Genomic DNA, 27,058 nt, shown 5'->3' with positions numbered 1-27,058 from the left:
TGAGTCTAAGAATAAGCAGGGCATACTTGCTATGCGACAGACTCACATGGCTCGGCCTTGGCCACCACGACAGGGCACACAGCCCATCAGTGATCAGAGAGAGCCTGGAGCACTGGGCCTGGTATCAGACCTGAACCAAAGTCAGCAAAAAGCCAGGCTCTGAGCAAATGGCAGGCCCTGTCCTAAAGCAGACACTTGCTTACAAGTTTGCTGTCTGGCACAGGCACAGCGAGCGTCACTGAGACACAGACACCCCTAAGTACTAGGTATCCATGTAAACACTTTCCTGGGGATTGTACAGGGACACACCGACCCCGGGCAAGACAAGGACGGGAGGACAGACTCATGGACAGATGTTTTATTCGAACCCACAGGTACCAGGTGTCGGTTGGTAACTAACCACGACAGGAGTGTGGTACATAAGTTGTTTGTATCTGTGTAGAAGAGAGAAGCCACAGGAGGAGCACCTTTGTCCGGCCAAGAGGGCAGCAGAATGTCCCGCTGCTGACGGGAGCCAGTCCGTTGTAAGGGGCGTCCGTGTGTTAGCGTACCTGTAACCATTGAGCCGGGCACTAGGACCGGACTTCGCCGACAATAAACCCGTCCGAGCCTTCGCCGCCCAGCTGCAGCTGTGCTCTTCCTGAGCGACACGATGAGCACTGAGCTGGCGCAGCACATGGCAAGAACACACACGCATACCCACAGTGCTAGGCGCTAAGGTACGTCTACATCGCAATAAAAGACCCGTGGCCCGGCTGCGGCTGGCCCGGATCAGCTGACTTGGGCTCATGCTGCGGGGCTATAAAACTGCAGTGTGGAGTCTGGGCTCGGACTGAAGCCCAGCCTTGGAGACCCTGTGATGGGGGGAGGGTCTCAGAGCTCAGGCTCCAGCCAGAGCTCAAAGATCTACACTGAAATTTGACAGCCCTGCAGCCCAAGGCCCACTAGCCTGGGTCAGCTGACCCAGGCTCTGAAACTCGGGGTGGTGGGGGGAGCGGTTATCGCAATATAGAGCTACCACAGGGACAGACGCCTTACAGAGCACTGGCTCACGCCTGGTGCCTGGCAGAGGGGCTGGGAGCGCAGATACTCTTCTACAGTGGATCTCATTTTGTCAAAGCCTAGGAAGGTGTGACCAGGGCAATAACAAAGAACAAATGAAGCATGATACTATGGTATCCTGGTAAAATGCAGGGGAGGTGATCAAATTGGAGGTGAGGCAGCCCATTATGTAAAGAAGGGGGCAGTCATCAGTGTCGGTATACAGCCCAGTGAAGAACACACTCTCTTCCCTGGGCCACTGGCAGAGCTCTGAGCAAGGGAGGCCTATATGGAACCGACACCACTAGTCCCCTGATGGTTACAGGGAACAAGGCGGTGCCTCACCTGGGAATGGAAGAAGACCAAGACCTTCCCTCTTATTTTCCGGGTGCTTCGTTCAATCTAATATTAAACGTCCCAAGCTGCAGGGCTCTCTTCCTTCCCTGGGCCTCAGACATTTCACACGGACCCCGACTTTCAGCCCAATAGCTCCCTGTCTCAGTTCCATCCCATTCCTGCTCCTTGTTAGAAATGAGCAAACCGTGCCAACGTTTTCCTTTACTTCAAACATAAATTTCAACGTAGATGAGTCCAGGGCTCTTTTGCATTCCCCTTCCCCCATCTTGTAATGCTTGAGCTTCACACACCCTAATTCTGGCCCAACACACACTGGGAACATCCCCATCATGCCTGGAGATGTGGATAGTCACCAAAAATGAATTTCAAATTTTAGATTTGATTGCAATATCCAAACTTCATGCAACAGTATGTTGGTTAGTTGCATTAGGCAGCCAGCTAGGGAACAGAAGAGATACCATGTAATTTAACAAACCAACAAAGCACATATTCCAAAGTCTGAATACTGAATATCCAGTTATTCAGAGGGGGCGAAACCTGTCCCTCCACACTATAAGACATTCCAACACCTTAAGTCAGCCTCTGGATTTCACCCAGAAGAAATTATTTGCCCAGTTCTATATCCCCTAGCACCACATCACAGTATTCCTTTCCCTCCTTGGTTAGCATGCCGCTGACTCTGTTGTCTACATGATGCTGATTGAGGGCCAGATTCGTCCTGGGGTCAGCAATATTGTTAGCCCTGTACCGTGATCAGTGGACCTGGAGTCAGAGGGCCATGTTCTCTGGAGGGCTGTTATGGAGGGGCCATCAGGAAAGCATGTGTGTGAGGAGCTAGGCTGGAAGCATGGCAGTCACACGCACAGAGCAGTGCACAGGGTTTAATAAAGTTTCACTTATTCAGCTTAACTTGCATCCAGCTTCGCTTTTCACTAATGCAACCCCCGGGGGCGGAGGGCAGTGGGGATGCCATTCCTCTGGTCAGCGGTTGCTGGTTCCACCCCTCCGAGCAGCGATTACAACACACAAGCACTGCGGTGCAAGAATGCCCCTGCCACTCCCTTCTCACCCTCACCTGCCCCCAAATGCCCGCTACAGGGGGAAACCTGCATTCCCCAGAGGGGCCTTACCGGGCATGTCTACACTGCAGCTGAGAGTGTGTCCGGCCACTGGCAGTAGCTCAGGCTCGCCACCCAAGCTTAGACCCAGAGGTCAGGCGGGCTTGGACTCGGGTGCCACAATGTCCACACTAGTGTTTTTAGCATGCTAGCTCACACAGAGCTAGTGCAAGTCTGTCTACCCGAGCTGGGGAGCTCTCTCCGAGCTGCAGCGTAAACATACCTATAGGCCCCATAGCATGGCGATTCCATAAGAACCGCCAGACTGGGTCAGACCAAAGGTCCACCCAGCCCAGTATCCTGTCTGCTGACAGTGGCCAGTGCCTGGTGCCCCAGAGGGAGTGAACAGAACAGGTCATCATCAAGGGATCCATCCCGTCGCCCATTCCCAGCTTCTGGCAAACAGAGGCTACGCACGCCATCCTTGCCCGTCCTCACTAATAGCCATCCCCTCATTAACGTCGCTCCCTAAATCAATCCCTCCCTCTAAGCAGCTGTTGCTCTCCTCTGTGGCCTTGTCTTCACGTACGGTGCTGACATGGCGGTGCCACTGGCACACTTCAGGGACGACAGGAGCGGTGTGGTTAATCCCCCGTCGCCCCGAGAGGCAGTAGCTCTGGAGGGAAGCAGCTCTCCCCGCAGCATAGTGCTGTCCACACAGGGGTTGTAACTACGTCGCGCACGGGGGTGGATTTTTCACACCACTGGGAGACGTCGTTATACAGATAAAAGTCTGTATCGTAGACCTGGTCTGAGCTCATTTCAGTTTGTCAGTATCTTTCAGACACCACTCTCCAGGTGCATGCAGGGAGGGACTACTCCATCTCCTGTCCCATGATGTAATGTATCTGCATATTCAAACCAAACATTTGCTGGCATGCTGAATTGCGATCTCATGTCTGATATGCTGTTTATTTTCACTCCTCAGTTTCTTTCAGCAGTACAGTTTCCCAGGAGACAGGCCTCCTGGGTTATTGGTTCTGCCACTGACTTGCTGTACAAGTGCAGGCATATCTCACTGTGCTTCAGCTTCCCCATATGTAAGATGGGGATTCGCCGTCCCTGACAAGTCGTAAACCAAGGTCAGACGTTTTTCTAAAAGCTTTGCTCTAGGAATTCGTTTGGGGCAGTTCCACGGCTTGTGCTATAGAGGAGGTCAGACTGGGTGATCGCAGTGTCCCTTCTGGCCTTGGAATCTATGAAAATGCAGATAGTGATATTTACTTATGAAACAAGCATGTTGTAAGGCTTAGTTAATTGTTCCCAGTGATCCATCCTGATCAGGAGTCAAGGTGGAGAGGAAAAAAGTAGTGGTACTTTCCCAAGGTCCTCCCACAAATTAAGCTCTGCCTCTTTGAGGAACTCACGTGAGATTGTGTAATTTTTCAGAATATGCTCATCCCTCTCTTGCATGTTTTGATCAGCAGTGACATAGTTAACAATGGTGACATTTAAATTATAATCACAGTGAGATAAACGGGACAGCACATTCCTTCCAGAGCCATTGCAGGCTGTCTGCACACTCTGGCAGGAGTGCACACTTGGTCAGTTACACGTGAATCACAATTGCAAGGTTTTCTCGGCAACTACCAGAGCTGGAGGCTCAGTTTTGTAAAACAGATGTTCAGATTTAGGAGCAGATGCAGACTCTTAAAAAAAGACAAGTACCAGCTCCCCAAGCGACAATGAGCCAGCCCATTTCAACCTCAGATCCTGATCGGCAGCACTTTGCTGCTCTTCCCATCCTTGGTCTCTTCTGAGCAAGGGAGCGAAACTGTAAGTTCTTATCCCAAATTGTGTAGTCATTTTTTGATGTGGGCAATTATCTAGATTGAAAAGATCAGCCTCATTTCAGAGTAGTCAGGTAACGATGCTTTCTACTGGGGGCTTGGCTACCTCTAAAACGCTGCAGGGACACAGCCGAGCGGCTGCAGTGCATCAGGGAAGATACCACCTGTGTGGACAGCAGGGGTTCTCCTGTTGGCGTAGGTCATCCACCTCCTCGAGAGGTGGTAGTTGGATTGATGGGAGAATTCTCCTGTCAATCTCACGCTGTCCACACCGGGAGTTAGGTCGGTTTAATGGCATGGCCACGGGGGTTGATTTTTCACACCCTGGAGTGACACAGTTATTTTCGTAGCAGAGCAGGCCCGAGTCTGGAAGTCTGAATCCAGTGAAGCGTGTGGCCAGGCTGAATTTTTCTGTTTTGAGGCCAAAACTAGGATATTTAGAATGGCCACTAACCAGACACCTGCCTGTCTCCGTAACTGGAGATGTGGTGAATGCCAGCACAGGAAAGCACTCACTGAGGAAATTAACATGCTATAAACACCGGTCCTTTTAGTATCACATAGGGCAACTTTGCAGCATTTTTACACAAAGCACAGGGAGTGGCCTTGCAATGATGCAATGTACAGAGTCTAACCCGTGATCAGAAACAGCTTGCCTCTAACCCTGTTTCCAAACAGAATGTGAGCTGCTGTCTCCCTTCATTCCCTGTAACACACTGGGGGTTCTTAAACCAATCTCTAGGGCAGCCATGAACAGCCATGCCATGCCCTCGAGATCTGCCCTTCCTTATAATGCTGCTGGGAAGGGATATGATTTTCCTGGTGCAGGGTTTTTGCTTGTTTGGTTTGGTTTTTAAAATAATATTCTATTGTTTTATAAATTCCTGTGATCTTGAAAACATTCATTTGACCTGGGAGGGCAGAATCAAGAACCAGCACACTGCATACACATGCCTCGATGCTGAAGGATGCCTTATCCCCCATCCGTCTATTGTGGAAGAGGTAGGTTTGTGGCCTGGGCCATCCAGAATTTGCCATCTTAAACAGAGGAGTACAAAGATTGAAGGATTCAGAAAAGGGCCTTTAGGCACCCCAAGTGATCCTTCTCTGAACTGAGACCAGGAGGAGGGAATCCCTGGGACAAGATTATTTACAGTAACCCCAGAGTTGAGGAGGGGGCATATTGGGGGCTAGCAAGGGGACCCTTATGGTGTTAGCCTGCAGATGGCAGGGGGTCCCATAGACAACAGGTTGTATGGTCTCTTCGCCTGTTCTTTGACACTAGACTTCCTGCTGTGTTACCAAACCCTAGTGACTCATTTTCAGTCATGTCCACTTTTATGCTGCATGTTTTGCACACCAGGGTTGGCATTGTACACAGCGCAGATAAATAATACATGCTAGCCCTCTTTCACTGCTCCAGCAAGGGCCCGCCGTGCTCATTCAGCGTAGAGTGTCACAGGGCATTCATTACGGGCCAGTGTGTTTGCTCTTCCCTAGCTGGGACAACAGGAGAGTGTTTGAATCGCAGTCCTACTCCTCTTGTTATAAGTTTGAGACAAGTCACAGAGGCTGAGCTGCTGGGTGTACTCCTGGGGTACGGCTACACAGCAAAGAAAAACCCACGGCAGGCCTGCACCAGCTGACGCGGGCTCGCAGGGCTCGGGCTGTTTCAGTGCTGTGTAGACTTCTGGGCTTGGGCTCAAGCCTGAGCTCCGGGAGCCTCCCACCTCGCAGGGTCGCCTGAGCCTGGACGTCTACACAGCAATGACACAGCCCCGCAGGCCAAGGTGGCTGGCATGGACCAGCCCCGGGTTTTCCTTTGCTGTGTAGACAGACCCTTGGCTGACTATTATGAGTTTGTGATTGTGACATGAAGGTGAGCATGGAATGGCCGTAGGAGTGTGGTAACTAGGGCTAGACACCATGATGGCTGTAGTGACTTGCAGCAAGGTTTGCCAGTAGACTCTCAGTAGGCAAAACGTGAGGGTATTACCCACTGGTACCAATGTGTCTGGCTATCCAGGCTCACAACACAAGTTCAAAGAGGCCGTGACAAAGTCAGCAGTGCCCACATGGCATACAGTGTTCTGCTGTGTCCGCTCCTGGGTGACCATCTTCAGAGTTAGGAGTTCCCCAACGTTTGCGAGTATGGACCAGACCTTAACAAAGAGATAGTCTTGTAGCCACCTCTGCTCCAGTCGCTCTCCAGTAGCGTCCTTGCGGCAGCTGGTTCCATGGAATAGTACCACTGGGAAAGTATTTCAGTTATTTGTGGCTGTCTTGTAGTGTAAACAAGGAGCAGCAGCTAGCAGCATGTGACCCACCAGCTCTCTGCAGGGCGCCAGACAAGTGCTCCATGGGCCTTAGTCTGGGGCTGGCAACCACCAGATGAAGATCGCAACGCTTTGGAGTTGCTTTTCATGCTGATCTCTTGGAATGGCCATCAAAGGTATTGCATCATCTGAAAGCAAAGGGAGGTTTCCTTGCTCAGTCCCCCGGGGCACCTCTGACACACTCAGCACTGTCTACAAGGTAGATATGCTTTTCATAACCCACACTCTGTGTTGGGTAAAAGCCCCCGCTATGTGCAAAATCTATTATGCTAATGCACAAAAAAAAAAAAATCAACCCCCTGGAAGGGGAGTTCTAACCCTACAGGGTGTCTTAGCACAGACAGGAGAGTCACCTACTCACACTGCACCTACTCACACTGGCTACAGTACACGCTGAAGGATACTTCTGTTTGGAGACAGTTCTTCTAAAGGGGACTTGGGTTACATTGGAAGGACATTGCTGTCTGGGTGGCGTTTGTCCCCAATGGCTCTCTCTGAAAGGACTACGGACAGGCTGGAGGGTGGGAAAGGCCTGTGAGAGGACATCTGGAAGCCATGGATGGAGAATGTGCAGAAAGTGGATTCGGATTCACAGGTAGGTATTTATTTGCGCACAGAACTGGCCCACGATGGGGATTATCCTCTGAGGGATTCTTTCATTTAGGTGCTCAGATTGTACAGTGATAAGCATGAGATAAACCCCTACACAGAACAGAATTTAACTTACTCGGGAATTGTAGCTGGAGCGCTGGGTGTTGTTGGATTAAATTCTGTGGTGGATGCACAGAGATCCCTGCCCCAAAATGCTGCCAGTCGAAGGCGAGAAGACAAAATGCACTAGGTCTCTAAACCCAGGGCCTCTCCTAGATTTACAGCCAGTAAAATCCACAGAATAACTCCCCAGCCACAGCCACTCGTGGCCCTTGGTTTTGGTGTCCGTAGCCCTGAGTGCAGCTGGTTTTCTGGACATAGTTATGGGTGCCTGAATCAGACCCCCAGGATCAGCCTCAGGAGATGACTGGGATAATTGGCCAGCTGTCTCCATAGTGATTAGTGTGCTCTAATAATCTAATCAAACCCACCAGAACAGGGCAGTAGGAACAGACCTCAAATCATAGACAGGAAAAACAGGGCTCCTAGCCAAGGAGCTGGGAATGGGGGAGGAGGACAGAGACAGTAAGCTACCAAGATGGAGGAAGAGGGGGTAGAAGGAAACAAGACAAAGGAGGAAGAAAAGTGAGGGGCTATCTTGAGCCTCTAAGGCCCAGCTTGTGCTTCAGGAGAACTGGGGCTCAGTCACAGGGAGGGTGGAGCCAGCCCTGAGGGTCTCTGTGGAGTTGGGGGGGCCAAGGCCCCCTGGAGGAGCCCAGTATTGGTTGCGATGTTAGTCTCACATGTCCCTGTGATCCCTGCGTGCAAAGTTGTATGCAGGGACATGGAGGGAGGGGGAACTGCCTGCACCCTCTGCCTTCATTGCCCATCTGCACGGGGCCAGGCACAGCTGAGCCAGGGGCTGGGGCTGGTGTGGGAGGAAGAACAAGATGATGGTGGCTAAAGTGGAAAGAGAGAGAACCAAGTGGCAAGAGGGAGCGTCTCACCTGCCACCCTGGTGAGTTCCAGGCGACAGGCAGAGGAGACAAACCAGGTTTTTAATCCCAAAGGGCCTGTTCAGGGCAAAGCCCGTTCTGCCCCCCGCCTGCCCCAGGGGTCCTGTTCCCTTCTAGGAAACAGTTTCCTCTTTCAGACTTACTGGTAAAATGGCATCAGCAAATGGGACCCAGATGGCCCCAGGCCCCGACCAGGCAAGGCAGGCTCTTTCTGCGGTGCTGGGAGGAGCCCGGCTCACCTTGAGGCAGGATATGATCAGGAAGACTGGAAAGGGGGCACAAAGCCAGCCATTCAGACAGTGAGCTCAGCAGGGAAGGGACTGGCTCGGATTCTAGGTTTGCAGAGCTGCTCTCGATCGACAGCACATGGTCTGATTTAAACCCTGCTCTCTGCTCAGAGTGGGTCGTAGGGAACCTGTCACCTCAGCCAGCAGCGTCCCAGACTGCAGACATGTGTTGGGTGATGCCCCTACATCAGGGCTCTGCATCAACGCAGATTGGTACCAGCTGGGGCTGAGAGCAAGGCCTAGGCACCACCCGTAGCTGACCCTGCAGCCAGCAAGGAGAGAGAGGAGACTCACCCAAGTCCCCGCCAGCTGCCAGGTGGGAGAGATGGTGTTGGAGGTAGCCCCGGGCTGAGATTTAAGACAAAGGTAAGTGGATGCATCAAGTAGCGCAGTTTCCCTCTCTCCGACTCAGCCCTGACCCACCCCCCAGCATGGTGCTGGCACGCACTGGGCTGCGTGCGGAACTGGCGTTTGTGTCAGATCTAAAATGCTTTACTACAGAGGTGCCACCTGTGGACTACTGGCCCAGTGTGCAATACTCTGTCCTGATTTAGGGGACCAAGCAAAGCCCAGCACAAGGCATCTGCAGAGCTGCCCCCCGTGTTAAAGAGGAGGGTGGCTGCCATTTGCGGCCTCCTAAGACAACTAGGTGCAGGTGGCAGACGCCTGGTACACTGTCAATGCGTCTCTCCGCGGGGTGAAGTTTGACTGCCCCAGGCCTATGCAGCCAGCGCTGCAGGAGCCACGTATTCATCTCTCTGCCCTGTGCAGGGACATTGCTAAGTGTTCTGGCCAAACCCTTCCGCTGAACGGCAGGGGCAGTGAGGAAGCGGTCTCATGGGTCACCAGGTTAAACCCCCTGTCCAGTAAGATTCGTCTTTCTGGTTCCCCCACCACCAAGTATATATTCCCTTCCCCAGAATCTGCCCCCAGAGCTCATTCCCCACTCTTCCACCACCCCCAGGCTCTCTTCCTGGCCCTGCCTTCCTGCTGCTAACACCCTCTGCACGGTCTCCACGGAGAGGACTTCCTTGATTTCCTCCTGCGGGCTGGTGCATTGGCCAATCACTCTGATCAGAGCTTTGCTTTCAGGTAATAGCTCCCCTAGTGATGCTGAGAAAGGCCACAATGGGGTGGATGGACAGAAGCAGCACTAAAGTGACCTTCCCTCAGCAAAGGAGCTGGGAACAGCTGGTGTGAGGTGTGCACAGAGGAGCAGCTCTACAGAGGCCAGCTCCCCCCCGATAATAGCCATGGCAGGATGAAGTGGTATCCCCTGGGCCCAGGTGCGTGGGGAATCCCAGGGAGTGGTATCCCCAGGGCCCAGGCAGGTAGTGTCAACATGTTAATTCTACAGAAAAAAAATGAAAATCCAAGTAGGAGACTTACAGAGATCCCTGGTTCCAAGGAGTCCGTGTTCACAATAATGGGAGCAGGGTTAGCCTGTTAGAGAGACGGAGACAAAACCCAGAGTATCACACAGCTGAACTATGGGTCCCAGTGCTCCCAGCCACCCTCTCCAAGATTTGCCCACACAACCACATGGTACTTAATAGAAGATCAAGACATGAAAGTAAGGCAGTGTTCTCTGGCACTCTCCCTCCACCACCCTATGCTCTCAGATACCCCACCCAGGCTGTGTCTCTGTTTGGGCCAGGTCTGACTGGAGGGGGCCTTGCAAGATTCTCACAGGCTTTCCAGGTGCCGCATCCAGCCCAGTAGCGTTCCTGCCCTTGGGGAGCCCAGGTGCTGTGGCACGGGAAGGGAAGGAAAGGAAACAGGCCTCACCCCTAACCTCTAGCCCAACTCCAGAACAGGCTGTTCCTGCATCCCCAGCTAGTGGGAGCCTGGCAGCTGGGGAGAGGGAGAAAGGTTCTTTTGGCTGATGTGGATAGGCACCAGTGGACTAAGCTCGGGGTAGGAGCTGGGAACAGCCAAGTTCCAGTCCCCATTCTACAGCAGATGCACCGTGACCTTCCCCTCGTCAGAACATGGGGCTGGAGGGGGCTGTGAGAATTAACTCAGTAATACGTGCACAGCACGCAGGAGCGCACAGCCTGGCCAACATGCTCAGTGGGGCGGCAATTGCAGAAACTCTGGCATCAACATTCATTTCACAAATTGCAGTCCTGCCTGTTACGGGCGTGTGGGCCTCTAATCCGGACCCACAGGTTCCCGTACAGCCCCCATGCCCAGGCATCACTGGACAGCTCACCCAGAACTACTGGAAGTGAGGGGCTAGCAGAACTCTGGCCCTCCCAGAGGCCCCAGCCACAAGGATCCTGACTGGCCCCACCATACCACATTAGTCAGAAGGAGGCACCGGAAGTTGTCTGAGCAACGGAGAGACTTTCTGACCGGCCACTGCACTGCGCCTGACACTTGTTTGAGCCTTGGATTCGGATTCTGGCTCTGACCCCTGCCTTGGCCTCTGACCATTAGGCCTGACCACTCCTGCTCCGATCCCTGGGCCAGCCTGTCCATGTCCCAGTCCTGACACTGCCTCCCTGGGTTTCCAGCTTCCTTTGAGCAGCCAGCCAGCAGCTGACCACTCTGTCCCAGCACCCAGAAGATGAACACCATCGAGGGCCCCGGGATGGGCCATGGCATTTAATGATTTGGAGACAATGGAGAGGAGCTTCCATTTCCTCAAACCACTTGAGCTGCCCATAACTCCTCCGGGGCACCAGGTTTATATCCCCCAAACCGCCCCGGCACTCGACAGCTATCCTCCCAAAGCACCACGCGGCCTCTCTCCCAGACAGCCCAGGAATGTCTCTCCTCCCCTCAGCCCCAGCTGGTTCCCCCCTCCCCACAGTCTGGGCTGTTCCCGGTTAGTGTCGCTGATCTGTGACCTCATGGCTGATACTTGGCGCCTTTCCAGGCTTTAGGGATCCTCTCTTCCCTAGACAAAGCTTCTCCAATCGCTGCAGCTCCCCCCACTGGGTCTCCTCTGCGTCTGGCACGGTGTTTGACGGAGGATATTCTACACGTGTGCTGGAGAAAGAGGCGGAGCAGGCCCGAGAGCTCCTGAGGCCAGGTGAGAGGGAGGGTGGTGATGAGAGGTAGCCACAGGTGCAGGAGTGTCTTTGTGTATCAATGACCTGGAGCATGGGCAGGTAGGGAAGCACATTTCCTGACACAAAGTCAGGCCGGGATGGCAATGACATTCAGAATGAGAATGGGGGCCGGGAAGGGACTGGTCCAGCCCCCAACGATGGGAGGGGAATACAGACATCACCCAATGGCAGAAGATAAGAGAGAGCCGGGAGATGAGCACTGGAGAGGTGGGGAAGAGCACGTGATAAAGCCGCAACGGCTTGGGTGGTTAGAGAGTGAGATCTGTACTGAGAGATTCAAATGTTCCATCAGGCGCTTTCCATCCCATCGAGACACATCAGGCATGAGCTTTTCATCTCTTTTCTCTGCCGTGTGTATCAGGGAATCACCATCTTCCAGACTTTGCTTGGGTTTGGAGTCTGGAATGAGCGCAGGTGAGAGACAGAGTGAAAACGGGACAAATCACACGACACAGCTACTGAGGTCTCCGCTGTAGGTCCACTCATGAGACCTGCCGCCCCGGCCCCGGTGCTGATTCTATGTTCAGCCCTGCCGGAGAGCTGTCCAGCAGGAGACCCTCCCGAAGGACAGCAGCAGCGCCCGGCTGACGCCCAGCCTGCGAAAAGGAATTCTCCTCTTGCCCCTCCCACCCAGGCAGAACCTGCTACTGCCCCGGGCTCTTCCTCCCCACAAACCGGTCTAGAGAGAAATGCAAGAACTGAGAGCGGCAGGAGGCACCAAGCGTATCCTGGCCACTGCAGCTCTGGGAATACACACGTACAATTGTCCCAAACACCTAGTAAACAATGAGCACGGCTTCACCTGGGCCAAAACCATTATGCCCATTAATTGGCTGATGACATTGAAATCCTTCCCATAGCTGAGCTAAATTATCTAGAGACAGGACCATGCTCTATCACACGGGGGATCAAAGGTTGGCTCCTCAACTCACTGTTTCTCTCCACAGTCAGGGCTGATGTGGAGACAGCATGCTCCCCCCACCCCTGAAATGATGCATCACTTGAATGGCCATTGCCGACCATAACTATCAACCACAGGGTTTTGTCCTTTGAAGCATCTGGCTAGATGGTCTGATTTGGTGAGGCAGTTCCTATGTTCCAGCCAGAAGCAGCGCCGACGTGTTCCCAAGAGAGCTGCATTCAGCCCTCCGCCATCAGAAAGAAGCGGGGTTGACGGGGATTGCAAGGCAGTAAAGGGGAACATCTCACAAGATCACTCACCCTCCAAACACAAGACAGATATTGTACAGAAGTATGGAGTTTAGAAAGTTCCTCCACACATTTGTGCCCCACCTAGGCCCCCTCCCTTCCTGACACTCACCTCAAGCACAGAAGAACAAAGCTACTGTACCAGATTCCCCTCCCTCTGTCTCTTCCAACACAGCTCCTAACCAGCTGGGTTTACCTGCGGCTGCTTGGTAACCTCCTCCTCCTCCTCACTCCCCACAAACAGTGCTCTCAAGGATGTGCCTCCTTCCTCTCCACTTCCAAGCAGGTTCAATAAGAACAGATGTTATCTTCCACCATAATTAATAAAAGTATTCAAAATAATGAATGGCCTAGAGGAGGATGATTGGGAGCCCATTTTCATACCATCTATGGAAGTGGTTTTCAACTTATTTATCACTGTGGGCCAGGCGGCAGGCCCAACCCTGGACCCCCACCACGTGGGGCCAACCAGTGCCCCTGACCCTGGACTGTGGGAGGCTGGGCAACAGCCCCAGACCCCACAGGTCCGGCTGGCAACCCCGATCCCAGATCCCATAGGGCCAGCTGGCAGCCCCAAACCCCAGACCATGCAGGGCTGGGTGGCACCTCCAGACCCCAGACTTCTGTTGGGGGGGGAGCAGGGGCTGGGCAGCAGACCCAGACCCCTGCTGCGCCAGGCAGCCAGGAACCCGGACCCCACGACGTGGCCCGGCGGCTGTTAGCACACAGCTGGGCTACTAATTGGGCTGCATGTGGCCCATGGGCCGCAGGTTGAGAACCGTTGATCTATAGTCTCCCTTTCTCATAAGGGACAGGCAAGTGCAAAGTACTGTATTTAGAAAGGAAAAATCAAATACACAAATATCAAATGGGGAATAACTGGCTAGGCAGCCCTCAGCTAGCCCTGATATACCTGCAGCTAATGCCAGGCCTGGAGGGCAAGAAAAGGAGAGAGCTGGGCTCAGTTCAGGGCTGACTGGCACAGGGGCTAGATCTAGCCACCTCTCTAAGTGAGGGGAAGGATCACTAACCTGCCCACCCAGGCAGCCACCAAGGAGGAAGCCCTGTCCCCCCAGCCATGGGAAACTCTGGAGGAGACCTAGGAGCCTCCAGCTCTGAGTGCAACTGAGAGGGTGAAGCCCAGTGACATTGTGGGACTTGGCCTCACCACTGACGGAGCCTGGGACCATGATGAGGTGCCACTCCAGACCCATGGGAAGCAGCCTACAGGAACAGGCCATCCAACTAAGAGGACTAGAGGGGCTATGCCCCAAACCAAACAAACAGACTGGTAGGAAGTAGCCCAGGGCAGCGAATTTAGACTCCCTGCTGTGAGGGCTAACAAACTTAGGAACCAGGGTCAAGACCCAGTGGAGAGGGAGGACCCGGGTCTCCCTACCTCCCCACCAGCCTTAGAAACAGGCCCCACAACCAAGTAGGGAGTTGGGAGCCATGCACGCTAAGCACTAGGCAGTCCATCCCTCCAGGCTGGCTGTTACAGAGCCGTACTGCAGAAAAGTATCTGGGGGGTTTACAGCAGATCAAAGTGAAAACAAGTCAACAATGTTATTCTGTTGCAGAAAAGGCAAATGAAATTATGGGCTGTATTAACAGAAGTCTCATATGTAAGACATGGGAGGTAATTGTTCCACTCTACGCAGCACCAGCGAGGCCGCAGCTGGAGTACTCTGTCCAGTTTGGGGCAACATATGTTAAGAAAGATGTGGAGAAGCTGGAGTGAGTCCAGAAAAGAGCAACAAAAATGATAAAATGTTTAGCAGCCCTGACCTGTGAGGAAAAGTTGAAAGAATTCGACATGTATATTCTAGAGAAGAGAAGACTGAGGGCAGGACATGATAGGAGTCTTCAAATATGTTAAGGGTTGTTACAAGGAGGGCAGCGATCAACTGGTCTCCATGTCCACTGCGGGTAGGACAAGAAGTAATCGGCTGAGTTTGCAGCAAGGGAGATTTAGGTTTGCCTTAGGAAAAACTTTCTAACTTTAAGAATAGTTAAGTACTAGAAAAAGTTATCTAGGCAGGTTGTGGAATCCCCGTTGCTGGAATTTTTAAGAAATGGGTAGGCAAGAACTTGTCAGGGATGGTCTAGGTATACTTAATCCTGCTTCAACGCAGGGGTTTGGACTAGATGGCTTCTTGAGGTCCCTTCCATCCCTACATTTCTGTGGCTCTATAACAGAACAACAAGAGGACACTCAATGACATTTGAAAAGTGGCAAACTAAGACAAGGAAATATTTTCCACACAGTGCACAATCATATGGAACTCATTGCCACAAGGTAGCACTGAGGCCAAGAGTTTAGCAGAATTCCAAAAATGTTGCACGTTTGTATGGATAAAAAAAAAAAACAAACCTGCTAGAGTTGGAATAGTAAATACTAAAAAAAAAAAAAAGTTCTGGAAGGGATATAAACCCTTCTACTTTAGGTCATCAGGAAGCCTCTAAGTAGTGGAGAGTAGGAGAAAATTCAAACTTACGAGCTCGATGCAAGAATTATTGGATGAGTTTCTCTGGCCTGTGTTATGCAGGAGGTCAGGGTAGATGATCCTACTAGACCTTTCTGGTGTTAAAACCTATTAATCTATAAAGCTTGCCCTGGTGACAGATTATCCCATTACTACCTACTGCTGGGTTTCTGGTACCTATCTCTGAAACCTCTGGTCCCAGCCACTGGCAGAGGACCACGAGTGTGATCCAGCTTGCCAATTTTGATTTTTTCATGTCTGACCTGTTTGAATTTCTGAATTTTTAACTCTCCTTGCACTGTAGGTGGGGGAACTGGGAATCAACAAGCTGGGAGTTCTGGTCTTACCCAGAAAGATTCTGATGACAGAATGAAGCAGGAGATGGTTAATTTGATGAATTCACTGATGCATTCTCATCTCTCCTGCTGCCATAACTACAGGCTACAAAAGGATAGACTTTGATGAGGGCTAATTCTCCTTTAGATCAGGCAAACAAAACCGCTTTCAAATGCTCCTGCTGAACTCCACCCACACATAAAGCAGTGTCACACTTAAGGTGCAATGTCTTGGGAACTAGGAGGCTTAGAAGCAAGAGCTGTGTCCCCACCTCAAAGCTCCCCTTTCTGGCACTATGGAGTGCTCATATCGGATCCTAATAAGTTGTGAGGTAGCGTATCTTAAACCCAACACTGGGCTAGGTCTGAATATTGCATGCCCGTGGTCCCAGACCAGTACAATTTTGGGAGCAAATTCCACATTTCTCAGTAAAAAGAAAACTTTTATAGCTGGTGGTTAAAAAACAATATAGCTGGTGGCTGTTTGAAATTGCTCATTGGAGATGGACTGTGGCAGAGTGCAGAGGAACTGGTTAAAGGTAAATGCAATTTATCACATGGCACCCTGAAGTATTGTATGGCGATTACCGCCACATCTGGTGCTTTGTGATCCTTCTGCAGGACAGGTGCTATCGGTGGTAAAGTCACAGAAGCTTTTAATACCAGCCGATGTCCCCTGGGATGCCCCATCACAGTCCCTTTGCTCCATTACTAATCCCACAAATCATGGCCTCCCTGAGCCTTGCTACATATTGTCTAGCCTGCTCACTGTGTTTCTGTTCTCCATGCAATGAGCATCCGTCCCAGTCATTCCACGCGATTGCTTTTTATATTTGAAAATACTGCTGGGAGCGCAATTTCCCACATGGGATCCAGGAGAACAGTAATGTAAGTGGCTGCTTAAAACAAAGCCACATCCCGGCAAAAGGAATTCAGACCAGGAAATCCCTGTTTGTCTCCTGTTGGGAGCGACTCCAGGAAGCGGAGTATTATGGGAGAGGCGTTTAGGTACGAGTCACTAGTGACTTTGCACTTGCAGGGATCCCTACGTTTGTATCTTGCCCATGTTTTTCGGAAAGTCTGACAAGCCCAAGAGAGGGTTTATAGATGAACTGATTGTCTTCCCCCTTCACAGACACTGGGCCCTCCAGAAGCAGCAGGAGGGGCAGGAATGTCATTATTGTTTGCTAGGCAGCAAGAAGATGCTGGTGAATTGACTTTTTCCTTGTCTGTGTGGAGTTTTAAGTAATTTCGGCCTTAGGGTGAATGGCATGGTCCCATGAAGAGAGGAGAGGGAAAGAGAGCAGTGCACTTAGATCACATTCAATGGGGCTGTCAGAACTCTTCCATTGAAAACACCCAATCACATTATTATTGTTTACTGAGCCCTGCCATCATGCTTGGGGCGGTACAAATGGAAGTGGCAGCCCTGGCCCTACAAAGCTCACCATCTTGGGCAGGCGCTAACCAAGCAGTGTAGACACATGGCTGAACACCCACAAATCCACTGACATCCACGGGCGCTGAAGGTGCTCAGCACCCTTGAATATCAGACCAAGAGCCTGTGTCCATTGCCAGTCTGAGTTTGAGGTGCTGCAGGAGTCTCACAGGGCTCACTGCGGGGCTTCATGGGAAATGTGAGGTAAGGAGGGAGGGAGGGAGAGGTCACCTGACATGAGAAGAGTCTGTCCCAAGCTAAAGGAAAGCCGGCACAAAGCCAACATGGGCAAAGGCTGCAGAGGGAGAGGCTAGCTGAGGGGCTTGGACAGAGCAAAGGAAATGAGCAGGGATACCGACAGGGTGGAGTTGTGCAGGGTCTGGACGGTGGGATGAAACCCTTGAATGTGATCTGCATGGAGGGATTCAGGGGGGTGTGGATGTGGCCGGAGTGAAGGTGAGGAAAACGAGGCCTGGTGGGGAGCACGGGGAGGCTGGAAGTTATAGCAGTCAAGGCGAGAAGGAGCCAAGGCATTAACAAGCTTCGGGCAGTAGGGATGCAGAGGGAAGGCCAGGCTTCCCCGGCACCGGAGCTCCAGCAGGAGTAGGCTGCCAGCAGCCCCGGCAGTCTGTGGTGCAGGGTGGGAAAGATCTCCACACTGTGCCGAGGCATCTGCAGTCCAGAGCACCCAACACTGGCACTGATGGGAGCTAGCACCGGACCCAGCCCTCAAGTAACAATGGAGGAAGCAGCCAGTGACTGTCCAATCACCGACGCTCTGGACGGGTCTGGCGCCCTACCGATCTCCCTGGGATGCAGATTAGGTTAGGGCCCAGTTGCTGCCGGGATGAACTAAAGCAAGAACTTCTGCTGGCAGGGGAGACTGCAGGTTTGGGTGGAAGAGGTGGGAAATCTGTGTTCCTCCTTCTAATAGCTCTCAACTATTCCTCACAGTAACCCCAAACCTACCCCAGGCCATACAGACCTGCCAGGCTGCCATTTATTAGGTGTGAAGTCAGGAACCTGACCTTACGGGATAGAAATTATCACGTTTATTGACATTGCGGTTGTGCCTATTGGCCCCAGTCAGCACTGGGGGGGCTACACACAGAAGAGTTTCCAGGATAATCCCACGTCTTTTCCAGCTTTTTCCTTGGCTGGTTTTTACCATGCATTTCCTTTGGAGTCCTCATCACTCATTCCTACATTGGCAAGCTGATCGCCATTCGTCCCCAATTAGAAGCCCCTCCATTCCGATTCTGGACCCTCGTGAGACGCAACGCTTCTTTAGTTCTTCATCCTTCTCAAAATTTCTGTCAAATGCTGCTGTTGCTCTCTTCACATCAACAAGTTGTGAGGTACAACAGCATAGCTGGTTAGGAGCTCGTGGCAGCCAGGCCCAAGGAGGGCAGGGGACTGAGTACACAGAGACCTGTTTGCCTTCCAAAATGCAGCCAAAGATCATGCCGGCTGGCCAGGTATAATAAGGGGCAGGAGTTTGTCCATTTCAGTTATATTGCAAGGAGGTGGCTGCTCCCTTTGGCACAAAGGCCTAGTACAAGTCACACTCTTTGGAAGTTTACACTACTACTATTCCTCTGCTCCTGTGCTGTTGAGGTCAGTTCCTGAGCCAACATTCGGGATATGTAAAAACAGGCTTTTCCAAAGCCCTAGGCCCATAGAAGTGTTCCAGTGACAAGAAAATGGGAATTTGGGTTATTTTTAAAAATAACCCAATGACCTTTCCCTTCCAGTGTGGTTTGATGGCTGCAGTCTCTCAGACAGGCTCTTTAACAGACTCGCATGCCCTGTCGCTCAGGCACAGAGTGACACACGCACACACTGACCGAGGGCCACATCTGTAGCTTTGGGCTAGTGCATGAAAAACAAGAAGTTAAATGAAAATAGGCGAGTCAGTTTGGTAGTTTCTGCATCTCCCTCCGTTTGAATGAGCCACACGCAGAGGGAAAGGCCAATCGGACTTTTCAATGTCTTTACTAGTAACCCCTGAGAAGATTACAAAGTAACAGACAAGTAAATGGTTTTTCAAATAGCTGATGAAGCTGTGTGTCCTTTCAAAGCATGATGCCTGGAATCTCAGAGTGGGGAGAGAGGCTCAGTGACAATCCCATCCACAGTGAGGAATGGGCCACAAGCAATCCCTCTGGCGCCCACTGCCACAGGACAAGCTTCTACACAAATGTACAAACTTTTTAAAAACTGCCAGCTTGAAAGGCGCTAGATTGTCAGACACTGACTGGGAAATGGACAGGCAACTGCATGGGGCGTGTCAGCGCCACAGGGGTGCACAGAAAGCAGATTCATGGAAACCCTGTTCTGTTGGCAGGCCACCTCCACAGAAGCACAGTGTCCTGCCACAGGTGGGGAAGTGTCTCACGATTTAAATTTGTTAGTTTCCCAGGAGTCTCTGGGAAACAGCATAGCAAGCTGGCTTACCATTAGCAGGATTCACCCTAGTCCGGACTGAGTTCTCATCTGTTTCTCTCCAGCCTCTGCTGAACCTTTTCATGGAGAATGCTTTTCCCACCACCCAATCTGCTTGCTGTGCTATGAACAAGTTCTGTAGGATGCCAAGAAGCATTCGCTCTTATCATGCCTGGGACGAAGACATTCCTCCATGGTGAGCTGAGTGAGAGCCAGGAAGGTGCGACTTGCAGATCAGAAGGCAGAACAACAATCTTTCCAGCTCCTTCCTTTGGAGCGTAGATGTGTGTGCAGTTATTTTGGGAGTATATCTGAACTTTTGGGGCAGAGCTAACTCAGGTCCTACTTCTCTTTACACTACAGATACATTTACCTGGATCTGATCTAAGACTTGGCACCACTGGGAGGGCTTGTCTGGATCCATCAGTCCCCTTTCTAGGTTAAGTGCAATACCTCCTACCATTAGATAGGGGGTGATGCTGCTACCTTCAGATCAGAGGCCTGGAGTTTGAATGTGGAAGGTGCTACAGGATGCCTGTGTATAACGAAACCCATGATAGCATAATCCTCAGTGTTCTAATTCAGTTTGCACTGATGTTCTCTCCGGGTCTCTGAATGTCACTCTACATATCAGAAGAAGATATTCTGGTCTCTTCCTCCTGCACGGGGCTCTATTTGAAGGGATTCCAAACTGTCCTGGCTCAGCCTTTATGGAGCACTCCAAAGGCTGGTCACTGTGCCTTACTGTCCAAGGTCTGGCAGGATTCTCACCCGCCATGTCCAATGTGACAGAGCAGATTTCCTTCCTCTTTCTAATCCCGGGAGATTGCAGAAGAAAAGGAGAAATCTGTATTTCTCCAGTGGGGTAGAAAGGAACTCCTATCATATGCCTTCAGACTGCCCAGTGCTCACATCTGTCAGTCTAACCTTTGGGAGAATGCAGATTTATATACCGTTTCTAAGCATTTGTCTGGCTGGTGACCTAGAAAAGCTGCTTTTATAAGGCTTCCATGAAGAGATGATGTATAGTTCCTCTTTCATGCTGAGATGGGCTCCCTACAGTCCCAGCTCACATTCTTGCCATTCGCCGGGCTTCCTGTAAGTCTGCACTGCACTCTTGCTTCGGCACACTTTCTGCTCTTTCCACTCTCCACTCTGGTTGGGACCAGGCCATTTCTTGCAGCTCTCTGGAGCTGCCTTTTATTACCTGCATCGTCTCTTTATAGGACAGCTGGAGAGGACAGAGCAACTGTCTGCATTTGTCTGAGGTGTGCAAACTCCAAAGAGAGAGAGGGAGAGTTTAGGGAGCCCACGGAGCTGAACTAGGAGGAATGGCATGAAACTGAGCAAAGGAAAAATCTAAGTTGAACGTCGGGACATTTTCCAAGCAGTGAGTGGGCAATAAGGCTATAGGACAGTCCTGCAGCAAAGTGCGGGCTCTCATGACTGGGCTCAACCAAAACTCCATTTGTTTTGTTTTTTCCCCCTTGGGTTTGACAAAAGTGATCCCAGGCCGAGGCCATTTAAAACATTTCCCGAAGATAAAGGGGTGACGCCTGCAGTGGTAAAGAAATGCCACCAGCTTGACTGCAAAACCACACACAACCCACCCCAACCCCAGTGAGTCGGAAGAGGAGCCAGCAGCCAAGCCCTATACCCACGGCGAGGCCGGAAATTGTAGGAGAAGCCATGGAAGGGAGGAGAAGAGATAGGCCATGAAGTTCCAACACAGGGGTCTGGTCTTTGCAAACCCCTGCTTGCTGCTGAGCAGCACTCCAGCTGCTCTCTGTATGTGACCACACGCGGAGCGCTGTTGCTGGACTGGGAGCACAGCCACCCACCCGCTTAGGGTGTGCCTACATGGCAGTCGGTGATCTGACTAAAGCTAGCACACATATTCCTATGCCAGCTGCAATCCATCTAGTGCCATGAAGACTAGCGGGGAAGACAGAGTGGTGCAGACATCAATCTGCGCTGTCCAGCCTGCCTGGAAACTTACTTACAGGCCTAGCCCATGCCAGAGCCCACACTGCTGAGCCTTCACCGCTAGACATACCCTTACTCAACCAGAGACTGTCCCCCTCTTCACCGTCCCTTGATACTTTTCCCCTGTGACACTGGACACAGGCACCACACTTACTGGAGCAAGGACTGCTTTTTGGTCTGTGTCTGTACAGTGCCTGTCACCATGGGGCTCCTAGGTCTTACCGCAATACACACAAGTAACAAAAACAATAGACACATCCAACCGCCCCAGCTTTCCTAATGTACAGCTTTCATGCCAGGAGTCTGAGATTTCACAACCTAGCAAACTCTGCACTATGGTCAGCCACTCTGAATCTGAACCTTAAGCCGGAGACACCTTTGCACTTAGGCTGCATACACTCTGCTGCATAAATCATTCTGGACCTAGTTTTAAACATCCCCAGGTGTGTGCAAAACAGTGAAACATACAGGGCTTAAAACATCCCCAGTTGCAAGGATTCTTGGCTGGGATGCTGAGATATGCAGGGTTTAACATTCACTAGCAGTGACACAGAGCTCCATGCTTTTCCATGTTCACTCTGGGGGATTTTAGGGACTAGAAGAGACTCTTACCCAGCAGAATAGGGCAGACAGGAAGCTTTCCCAGGCAACAGCAATCAGCTTCTGAAGCCTGTAAGTTTTCATTTAAAAACAATTAAGGCAATTAGGTTTGAACATGAAAGTTAGGCGCATTGCTCCATATTCAAGCCTCTAAACCCAATTTTTATAGGTGCTATGTACTCACAGATCCTTTTTGTCCTGACAGTTATCCCCTAAAATTGACTCTTTCCCACAACAAGAACATTTAGTGCCACCTGAACCCTTGTGTGAGAGTGTTTCTCCCTTAAAAACAAACAGAGATACAGAAAGAAAGGGACTATGGGAGGTTGTTTAAAGGACGATTTGCCTGATCTTTGGAGTTTCAAATATTAAATTTCTTTTCTGTTTTGCTTTGTGTTGTGTATTGAATAGTTACTGAACATTAAGAAGCATTTCTTGGGTGCTGTAAAAGCAAACCACCTCCTTGGTAACAGAACCTCAAATCCAAATGATTGTTCACAGAAGGGTAAAACAAAGAAGTAACAAAAAGGGGAACTTTATGCTGATAGCATTTGAATAGCCCTGTTTAATCCTCACTTGAGGCAGCCTTGGCATTTTTCACCCTCACACACTCCTCGGGATAGTAGGTGTCAAGTAAACTTTTTGATGTTCTAACTTTACATTTCAGATTGAGATGCTTGGGTTTGTTAACTGTTGTATTAAGGTTTTTTTACCCCTTAAATTACTGGTCTGTATTTATAACCATAGCTCCAACTTCCCATCTATTTTTCTTAACCGTGGGTTTATACATAACAATCATCTGATTTTACACAGCACTTTCCACCTATGGCTCTCAGATCACCGTACAGTGAAGGTATGATCCCTGTAGTACAGATGGGGAAGCTGAGGCACAAGGAAATGATGTGACTTGCCCAAGACCACCCACCAGGTCACTGCAGAACTCGGAATAGAATCCAGAATTCCTCCTAGTCCAATGCCTTATCCACTCAAACACACTGACTCCCTGCAAATCACTGCTTCCCTGAGGGGTGGCTAAACACATGTCCATATATTATCACACACGCCGTATATTTTACATTTTATAAAAAACCCCACTTTCAGAGTTAAGGGTCTATTTTACTACACTTTTGGATGCTTCTCCTTTGCCATGTGGGAGCCATGATGGCCCTGGCCTATCTATGTGGCCCTCTGGGTGGTTCCTGTCTGCAGTGATTTGAGCAGCTTTTCTCTTTCTTGCTTGGTTACCCTGGGTTTAGCTGCCTGCCTGTTACAAGGGCTCTGTGCTGTGTCAGTGTGCAGCTTCTGCAAGCCAAGTTGGGCAACCCTCCGAGCTTGTCAATCACATGTGCCAGCCACCCACCCACCCACCGGTGTCTGGGAATCAGACCTTCCTCAGTCGGCAGGCTTTGTACCTTGGAATCCAGCTTGGATTTACACTCTTGAAAAAGACTTACACATGTGGGTTGATTTACTCTTTCTACAACTCTATGACAGGACTTGGCTCAATATTTCCAATGGTGGTATACCCATCTGTCTCACCATGTGTCACATGTCAAAGGGCCAATGGTTCTGTGGCAGGAGACTTGCTTTTGAATGGAGTTATCATTGAGGGCTGTAGGCACCCGGAGAGGGAAAGGAACAGGCTTTTCAGGGAGCAGCAGCAGGATTGGGACACAGACTGCATGTGGAGGACATGGGAGAGGGAGGAGCTGCAGAGGGTTACTAGGGTATGGGCATGAGTGACAGGGAGGAGGAACTGTCCAAGGGGAAGTGGCGAAGGTCTGGGAAGGAAGATGAGCAGTTCAGTTTCTGGCCACGTTCAGCTAGCGGATGGCAAGACAGCCAGGAAGTACTGTTAAGACACACGCTCACATGTACGGTTGGATGGAAGGAGACGAGGTGAGAGCAGCTACGTGGATTCACACAGCAGCAGTGAAGAGGTGGTAAATGAATGTAGGTGAACAGAAGAAATCATTCAGAGAGAGGGTGTCAAGTGAGAGAAAGAGGAAGGCCCCGGGCAGCAGCCCCAGGACTCCTACAACTGAGGGGTGAGGCTAACCCAGCGAAAGACCCATTGGGAATGGTCAGAGGTGACAGGAAAAAAAGGAGAGGACAGCAATGGGGAGAGGAGGGGAACATATATAGGAATAGAATCCGTGCATCCTCTTTTGCACTGTACCCAGCCCCTGAAACAGGAAGGGGAGAGGAGAGGCTAAGGGCAGATTTTGCTATTGTTTTATCTACATCTAAATAGCTAAAAATAGCTTTCACAGGGTTTGAAATCTTTAATTAAAACCAAGTCCTGATGTGCAGCAAATCCCTCCTGATGTGCAGCAGAGCTCGCTCCTTCCATGAAAAGGCCTGCTTGGTATGTTCCAGTATGGCCTGCCATGTGCAATTCCCCATTCTTTCTGGAATGTATCAGTCACACTGGAGACAGCTGACAGGCCCACTGTGCCTTGGAGACTCTGCTGCTACTGTGCCTTATTTCTGGTCTGTAAATTCTCATCTTCCTTCACTTTCTCCAGCCTGGACAGACCAGAATTTCACACCTTATAGAATTACTTCTCCACACACCAAGAATGGCACTTGGAAGGAAAATTTACCCCTTTCCTGCTTCGGCTTCTCTCTTTCCTCCTCTCTCCCCGAAACGCCGAGAACTCCCTCCTCCTCCATCTTCAAGTGCAAAGATTTAGCTAATTTCTTCCATGAATAGAATATAAGTAGCCATAGCAACATCAGCCTGCCAACCTTATCACCCCTTTTCTCGTTCACCATCCCCTCCACCTCTCCTGGAAACCAGCGAGGCATCATCTCTGGCTTCTAGCCTATTCCCTCTCAGTGTATGTCCTGCTTGCTAGTCCTGCCCTTTCCAGCACTCCAGTAATCGGCTGTTCACAACTCACTAGCCCATTGTGTCTTCCCTCATATTCTGAAGGCCAATATCCACACTCTCATCTCAGAAATTCTCCCTATGTCTTCTCTTTTTCAGATTCTGACCCACATCCAACCTCCCCTTTCCCAGCAAAATCTCAGAGAAGGTCACTCATCTAAGCAACCCCTCTCACAACAGCACCTGAGACCATCTCCAGATGGGCTTCTTTCCCTTTCACAATGCTATGAAGCCTGGCTTACTCCTCCCCTCCTTATCCTTCTGAGCCTCAGTGATCCCTGTGACATTAAAAACCATTTCCTCCTTCCCAAATGTTGGGTACAGTTCTTTGGATTCTTGGTGCTCTGTCATCCTGGTTTCCTTTCTGTTCATCCAACCCCTTATCCCCTGGGGTCTCAGAACGCCAACATCCTAATCCTTGTCAAAAACAGCAGGTCGGCCCTTGTAGAGCAAGTGCTACCTCCAGACACACCTGCCGCGATTGTGCCAAAAATACCACGTCAATTCTCTCAATTGAAGGGAGAAACTAAAGCAAATGCTACTTTCAGCGTTCAACTAACCTTTCCTTAGCAACTCCCCACAGAAACCAAACCAACCCACACCTTGCACATGGCTGCCTGACCCTTCTACTGCTTTTCCTTGCACAGGCACAAAATCCTGCCAAAGGGGACATTCCTACGTGCTGCTGGGATCCCTGAGATGCCCTCTCCAGGAAGTTTAGTCCTTCGGTTCCCTCAGAAACGACACCACCAGGCACCTCTTGTTCCTTTAGCTGGGCCATGGAGCCACAGGTACTCGGAGCCACCCTCATCACCTACCTCCTGGTTTGAGTCTGTGGGTACCTCCTACACTCAGATACAGTCATGTTTGGCTGTTTATCGAACGTTCTTCTAATGCCACTCTGCCTGCATGACCATATTTCCCCCCCCATTTGCATAGTCACCCCCCCACACACTCCCAAAATGACATGGATGGTGTTCTTTCTAAACTTCTACAGTGCCACAGAATTCCAGAGAGGCCCATGGAAGGAGAGAGCATGAGACCTCTGCTGCACTGGATACTTTATTCAGTAATGGGCATTTCAGATCAAGCAGGGACAGCGAAGCTGAAGCAGCCTCAAGAAATACAGGACATTTGCTAACAAATGGTTAGCGACCTGCAAGGCTCCAGCTTAAAGTATGGCTATGCCTTCCAGCCTCCCCACCCCCAAAGTTCTGCCCGTGTGGCAATTCTCCATCTGTGTCCCATGGACACATCTGTCACTGGAAATTTAGTGTCCCAGAACAACTCGCTGAAACCTTGGACACCTCAGTGTGTCTCATTCTAACTATTGGGGCTCCCCTTCAGAGTGACCAGAATCCCAGTGTGTTTTGGGCTTTCGTGGCTGGAGAGGAGACCCTTCGGCCGAGGTTGGTTCCAAAGGTTGTTCCGTGGGGGACGGCGGGAGGGGGGGGGTCTGGTTCCTGCCTGCTCTGCTGGTGATGGTGCCAGGCCTGTGGCCTGTAAACACTGGCATCCACGTCCTAGCGCCTCGGTGCGGGAGACAAACCAAGCACAGGCTTCAGCACAACATGTCAGCGCAGCCTTAGATGGACGTACTGGGAATTTCTAAATGCCTCTCTCCCCTGGGAAGCCTGGAGCATCAATGTGAAGGGGAGGGGAGGGGCTTCTGGCACTCAGTTCCTCTAGCCACTGCAGATCAGTGATACTGCCCAGCTGGCTAATGCTGCTCTCTGCCTTTCTTTCCCTTCTCTAGTAAAGGGTTAGCGCGGATTCCTCTGCTCACCCACGCCCGGCCCCACTTCCCATTCCCAGGGTGCTGGCAGACAGAGCGGGGAGGGGAGAGGGAGGAGGAAAAACAGAACAATTAAGGAACAAGAGAGAGACGGTGAAAGAAAAAGTGGAGGAGAAAAAAAGGCACGAATTAATAAGAGGAAAAGAGATGACCGGGGGTAGGAGAGATGAGAAGGAAGAGAGCTAGAAAAGGAGGGGGAGTTGGGGATAAAAAGCCTATCTGAGCCCTTGTGCCCTTCCTGGAATCAGGCATAGG

General features: G+C 51.0%; 1 protein-coding gene across 7 annotated transcripts in view; it reads right to left on the bottom strand.

Annotated features, from left to right (window-relative positions):
• The window catches only part of DLG3 (discs large MAGUK scaffold protein 3), a 174,369-nt gene that overhangs the window by 86,233 nt on the left and 61,078 nt on the right, over positions 1-27,058 (bottom strand). For all 7 annotated transcript variants that reach the window (XM_074962798.1, XM_074962799.1, XM_074962800.1 and 4 more), the window contains one exon: positions 9,926-9,979. In XM_074962798.1, coding sequence (XP_074818899.1) covers positions 9,926-9,979 — 54 coding nt within the window. The remainder of the gene's footprint in view (positions 1-9,925; positions 9,980-27,058) is intronic.

This window comes from Natator depressus, chromosome 9, assembly GCF_965152275.1.
Source record: "Natator depressus isolate rNatDep1 chromosome 9, rNatDep2.hap1, whole genome shotgun sequence".
NCBI classification, from domain to species: Eukaryota; Metazoa; Chordata; order Testudines; family Cheloniidae; genus Natator; species Natator depressus.
This window is presented reverse-complemented; position numbering and strand designations above follow the sequence as displayed.